The sequence below is a fragment of the Brienomyrus brachyistius genome, unplaced genomic scaffold (genome assembly GCF_023856365.1).
Source record: "Brienomyrus brachyistius isolate T26 unplaced genomic scaffold, BBRACH_0.4 scaffold212, whole genome shotgun sequence".
Lineage (NCBI taxonomy): Eukaryota > Metazoa > Chordata > Actinopteri > Osteoglossiformes > Mormyridae > Brienomyrus > Brienomyrus brachyistius.
Window position 1 is genome coordinate 230,650 of NW_026042487.1, and position 6,000 is coordinate 236,649.

At 45.8% G+C, this 6,000-nt stretch overlaps 1 protein-coding gene across 1 annotated transcript; it reads left to right on the top strand.

The window, feature by feature from the left end:
* Positions 1 to 4,287: 4,287 nt before the first annotated feature.
* Positions 4,288 to 5,991, top strand: LOC125728226 (uncharacterized; the record flags this gene model as incomplete). Its single annotated transcript, XM_049005262.1, has 6 exons — positions 4,288 to 4,672; positions 4,768 to 4,838; positions 4,988 to 5,164; positions 5,437 to 5,486; positions 5,667 to 5,729; positions 5,906 to 5,991. Coding segments are annotated over exons 1-6 (620 nt in total), but the record flags the coding sequence as incomplete, so codon positions are not given.
* Between the last annotated feature and the right edge of the window lie 9 nt (positions 5,992 to 6,000).

Genomic DNA, 6,000 nt, shown 5'->3' on the forward strand with positions numbered 1-6,000 from the left:
CTATTGCTGATACTGCCCCCTGCTGGCCCGGTTAACTCTCAGCCAGTGATTGAGTTCACGATGTCATTTATATCTCACAAATGATTTTGTGCCCAGATTACCAGTCTCACACTTCATCTGGCAACTGCTTGGATGTGATGAGATCGAATATGGCATTTCACATATAATCTTTGGTGCGTAGATGTTGGGAGGGTTAGGAAGCCTGCCTATTGGCCATGTGTGTGTGTGTGTGTGTGTGTGTGTGTGTGTCTGTGTGTGTGTGTGTGTGTGTATAGCACCGCCAACAACTGATGAATGCATCTTTGCATCTGCTCTGGGCAGCAGCTACACTTCTAGCTAACGGTTAACTAAGACAGAGCCCTTACACTTTTAATTCCTTCCAGAGTTTTGCAGAGCGGGCTGCAGCGAGGAGGATGTCATGCGCGCAGTGCCGCAGCAGCCCCAGAGCAGGCATTCTGGTGCGAGAGGCTCACACAGACACACATACGCCCATTAAGGTTTATCTAATGTGGTTTAACGGACATCCTGTGAAAGGCTAAATCTAAACTGCTGTGTGCAGCTTGTCGGAAATGAGTCAGTCTATGTTGATTATTACAGTGTGACTGCCAGACACACACACACACACACACACACACACACACACAGATTTGTAATTATATCTTTGCTGGGACTCTTCATTCATTTCTGTGGAGAAAAGTATAATCCCAACATGGCGAGCATAGCCCCTACCACTAACCTTGACTATAAATAACCAAACTAAATATGAGACTTTTGGGGTTTTTAGTTTTTCTATTGTATTCACAGATCTTTGTGGGGACCTGAAAAATGGTCCCCACAAAGTTAAGAAAAAAAAAACAAACTTTTATTACATTGTGGGGGATATTTGGTCACTGTGTGTGAGTGACTATGGACAATGACACTGATTCATGAGAGAGAAGATAGCTGAAGCCCACAGACCTGCTCCAGAAGACAGCACCTCTTTTCCAGAACGTTCCTATGCTATGACCTTTGACCTTTCGCAAATGAGCCAAAAGTGAGTGTGGAAATAAGACCTTCAAATGGTTCATTGTGAGGACCAAAGCCCAAGCCCCCCCCTTACAGCAACCAGTCCGCCCCCCCCCCCGCCTTTCAGCAGCCAGACCCCCTGTTATAGCACCTTATAGTAGCCAGTCGTTCAAGTGTGGGAGTATCTCACAGAAAGACCCTTTGTGTCAGAGCCTGCCTCTAGGACTCAAACCAGCAACCTTCAGGATGTAACCTGAAGATTTTCCATAACTGCCTTGCTCCCCAGCTCCCCCCTCACGGTCAGGGATCAGCTAGCCGGCTGGCCCTACTCTTCTGCGCCTGTTATTATCTTTCCTTAAATGGTACATCATTAGCTGTTTTGAGTCGAACTATCACATTGCCACATGGGGGGGTTAAGTGTTGAGAAAGGCGCTATATAATCATATGATCAAAGGTTTGCAAAAACAGAGCAATGAGACACATGAAGTATAACTAGGTCTGCATCCGGTACCAAAAAACTGAGACGTCAGAGGGTGCTGTCCCATGGTGCCTCAGTCCACCCCCCCCCCCACACCCACCCCCTGAGGTGCGTGAAACACAGCAAAGCTGTGAATCAGCGCGGCGGCTTTCCCGCTGGTCACATGGCTCTGATTTTGTTTACAAAACCTTGCAGACCACTTCCTGCTTCACACGACTGCGATTCAGAACGTTAGAATGTGTCCACTTGGGTTTCTGCTCAAAGACGTCAGACACTGCAGTAAAAAGCCGTGTGGCTTAAGTTCGGGAAAAGGAGCTGGATTTTCCAGATGGTGAAAAGGTCTCGCTGACGTTCTGCTGAAGTAACTACTGGTGAAGCTGATTGGCTGCCTGTATCCAGTAACTGCATAGATTGTGAATTTTGTGGAGGATAAATTCCTGATCCTTACTCCCAAACCTGTAGGCTGAGAATCAGCAGGTCACCCAACAAGGATGCAAGCTATGAAATCTGAGTCCATGGGCCTAAAACGAAACCCTTAAACACAGGGCAAGATACTGAACCCAAAAAGAGAGTCAGATACTGAGCCCTTAGAGAGAAGGTCAGATACTGAGTCCTTAGAGAGAAGGTCAGATACTGAGTCCTTAGAGAGAAGGTCAGATACTGAGCCCTTAGAGAGAAGGTCAGATACTGAGCCCTTAAAGAGAAGGTCAGATACTGAGCCGTTAAAGAGAAGGTCAGATACTGAGCCCTTAAAGAGAAGGTCAGATACTGAGCCCTTAAAGAGAAGGTCAGATACTGAGCCCTTAGAGAGAAGGTCAGATACTGAGCCCTTAGAGAGAAGGTCAGATACTGAGCCCTTAGAGAGAAGGTCAGATACTCAGCCCTTAAAGAGAAGGTCAGATACTCAGCCCTTAAAGAGAAGGTCAGATACTGAGCCCTTAAAGAGAAGGTCAGATACTGAGCCCTTAGAGAGAAGGTCAGATCCTGAGCCCTTAAAGAGAAGGTCAGATACTGAGCCCTTAAAGAGAAGGTCAGATACTCAGCCCTTAGAGAGAAGGTCAGATACTCAGCCCTTAAAGAGAAGGTCAGATACTCAGCCCTTAAAGAGAAGGTCAGATACTGAGCCCTTAGAGAGAAGGTCAGATACTGAGCCCTTAGGGAGAAGGTCAGATACTGAGCCCTTAAAGAGAAGGTCAGATACTGAGCCCTTAGGGAGAAGGTCAGATACTGAGCCCTTAAAGAGAAGGTCAGATACTGAGCCCTTAGAGAGAAGGTCAGATACTCAGCCCTTAAAGAGAAGGTCAGATACTCAGCCCTTAAAGAGAAGGTCAGATACTGAGCCCTTAGAGAGAAGGTCAGATACTGAGCCCTTAGGGAGAAGGTCAGATACTGAGCCCTTAAAGAGAAGGTCAGATACTGAGCCCTTAGAGAGAAGGTCAGATACTGAGCCCTTAAAGAGAAGGTCAGATACTCAGCCCTTAAAGAGAAGGTCAGATACTGAGCCCTTAAAGAGAAGGTCAGATACTGAGCCCTTAGAGAGAAGGTCAGATCCTGAGCCCTTAAAGAGAAGGTCAGATACTGAGCCCTTAAAGAGAAGGTCAGATACTCAGCCCTTAAAGAGAAGGTCAGATACTGAGCCCTTAGAGAGAAGGTCAGATACTGAGCCCTTAGGGAGAAGGTCAGATACTGAGCCCTTAAAGAGAAGGTCAGATACTGAGCCCTTAGAGAGAAGGTCAGATACTGAGCCCTTAAAGAGAAGGTCAGATACTCAGCCCTTAAAGAGAAGGTCAGATACTGAGCCCTTAAAGAGAAGGTCAGATACTGAGCCCTTAGAGAGAAGGTCAGATCCTGAGCCCTTAAAGAGAAGGTCAGATACTGAGCCCTTAGAGACAGGACAGGGCCTAATGCATAATAAGAGTATGTAGTCTGTATTGCTCATTTGTACTTGTCACCTGGATTAAACTGAAGCTGTGGATTAAATGGAAAAAAGCTGAACCCCATCCCCCCCCCCCCCCAAAAAAGAAAGTGTTCGATTACTGTGCGGCATCATCACGAACCGGGGCTGCTGACTAGCACCAGGACTCGCAGCTGCGCTGCTGTGTAGAGGCTGTGTTTCAGGCTTCCTGGGCTGAGACTGAAGCTCGTGCACCATTCATAAAAGCCCCGAGGACCACAGCTCTGATAGATCAGAGCCAGGGAACCGTGGAACAGGAACAGGAAGAGGAACAGGAAACGCGATCAAAAAGCAAGCCGAAGAAAGACAAACAGCAGCATGGATATCGGCTGTGGACGGTGGAGGGGGTGGGGTGGGGGGGCAGCTGTCGTAAGTCAGCCAGATGCAGGGTAATTTAATGTCTCCCCTCCCCCCTCTGTGGCATCCAACACTGACCCCCCACAACAGAGCCATAATGTCAGAATGAAAAATCAGCAGGATGGGGGGTGAGCAAAAAATGCCGTGGGTCTCCTCAAGGATAGGGAGGGAAAATGCAGAAGATGAGCTGGAGATGAACAGAGCAGGAGAGGAGCGGAGAGGAGTAGTACAGGGGAGGAGCATGGAGAAAATAGACAGGAGTGGAGCGGAGCAGGAGAGGAGCTAAACATGAGTGGAGCAGAGTCAGAGAGGAGTAGGAGAGGAGCTAAACAGGAGTGAAACAGAGCCAGAGAGGAGCAGGAGAGGAACGGGGAGCTTCCATATGCCCTGTGGCTGGTCCTGCTCACTGAGCTCCCACCAAGAGAGGTTCCCAGGAAGCTTCTGTGCTGACTCTGACTCTGAAGGACCCATGAATGCCTCACTTAACACCAGGGGGCTGTTTCACGAAGCAGGTTTTGCAAACTCTGGGTTAAAACTTGAACTCTGAGTTGATTAACTCTGAGATGTCAACCTCTGAGTTTTTGGTTTCAGAACAGGTGATAACTATTAGTTTATAAAACTCTGAGTTCAATTAACCCTGATTGTCACGCGTGCACGAGCACATAAAAAGGCTCTATCAATGGCATCCAGAGAAAATGATTCACCATGACAACACAGGGAAACAAATCTCGCGCTTCCAATTTCACCCCAGTGGAGCTTGAATTATTAATGATGGCGTATGCTGAATACGAGCATGCCATATCAAAAAAAGGAAACACGATTGTTGCTGCGAAAGAACGGGAACAAGCGTGGCAGAAAATAGCTGACCGAGTGAATGCGTAAGTATTGATAAGAACGATGTTGATTGATGTATATTTAAGAAATATTACTAGTTTTTCTATATTCTCTCTAAATTTTAATTTCGTCATCACAGGTGTAACCCAACCGGCATAAAGCGCACTTGGCAGCAAATAAAGATGAAGTATAAAAATATAGTACAAACAGGTAGGCACTGGACGATTGGGAGGTTTTGCTCGTCTATAAGACACAAAAGCTACAGTCTCATCTGGCAGCATGTAATATTGTTTAAATCTTTTTACAAAGTTCTAAATGTGGGCTTGGGTGCATATGGTCACATTTTACCTACATATTAGCCAATAGGAAAAAGGCAGAGGCCCGAAAAACTGGTGGGGGTCCACCACCAACACCTCTCACAGAGGCTGAAGAGATGGCTCTCAGCCAAAACACTGGCCGGCCCATGGCTGATGGCATCCTTGGAGGAAGTTCCTCCGATACAGCCATGCCCCAGGACAGAAGTTCATACAGAAGAAGTAAGTAATTCATATGAATGATGTATGTGCATTTGTCCAGTGTTGGCTCAGTGATGGCAATCCATGAAACTCATCATCAAACCCATCATAATCGAACCGATTGTAATGTATTTAACAGTTATAGATGAGTATAATTTGATAGATGCCATTACTTCCTGTACATACTGTTGAAAGACTGTGATATTTGAAAGACTGCCCACTGTTGTACAAGTTATATTCAAAATGTGCAGGTCTCTGTTGATGAATTGCCTGTAATCCACATTGTCTTGCAGTTACTGATGGAGTAATCTCTGTTGTGGAACTGCCAGACACCCATGAAATGGTACATACTCTTCTCGGGACTTTTCATACTATGTCTTTCATTATTGGTGTATGCAAGTAAGAGATACCTTGTCAGCTGGCACAGGGAGGGAAGATGTAGAGCAGCCTATGGTATGCACTGTCTAACAAATACGTCATGTAAGTGATGCACCATTTTAAAACATTCATCCTTTCTTCACAGAGCAATGCAGAGAATCTCCAGGGTGAACCGACTGCATCCACAGCCACAGCTCAGCCTACCTCTGTAAGATGCTGCAGTATTTGCCTGCCAGTTATTGCAATATTGGATTAAGAATCATTCTTCTCATGAAATGAAAATGTCGTTAGCTACAAGTGTCTATTTTCTAAGTTATATTCATAGTTGTACAATTTTCACAGTGCAATACTGCCAAGATGTAACATTGTTCTGTATTCTAATAGCTCCCTGTAAAGCAGTTGTACAAAATATACCTTGAGAAACAAATTGACAAATCGGATCTGGAAATGGAACACATTAAACAAAAAATGCAGAAAAC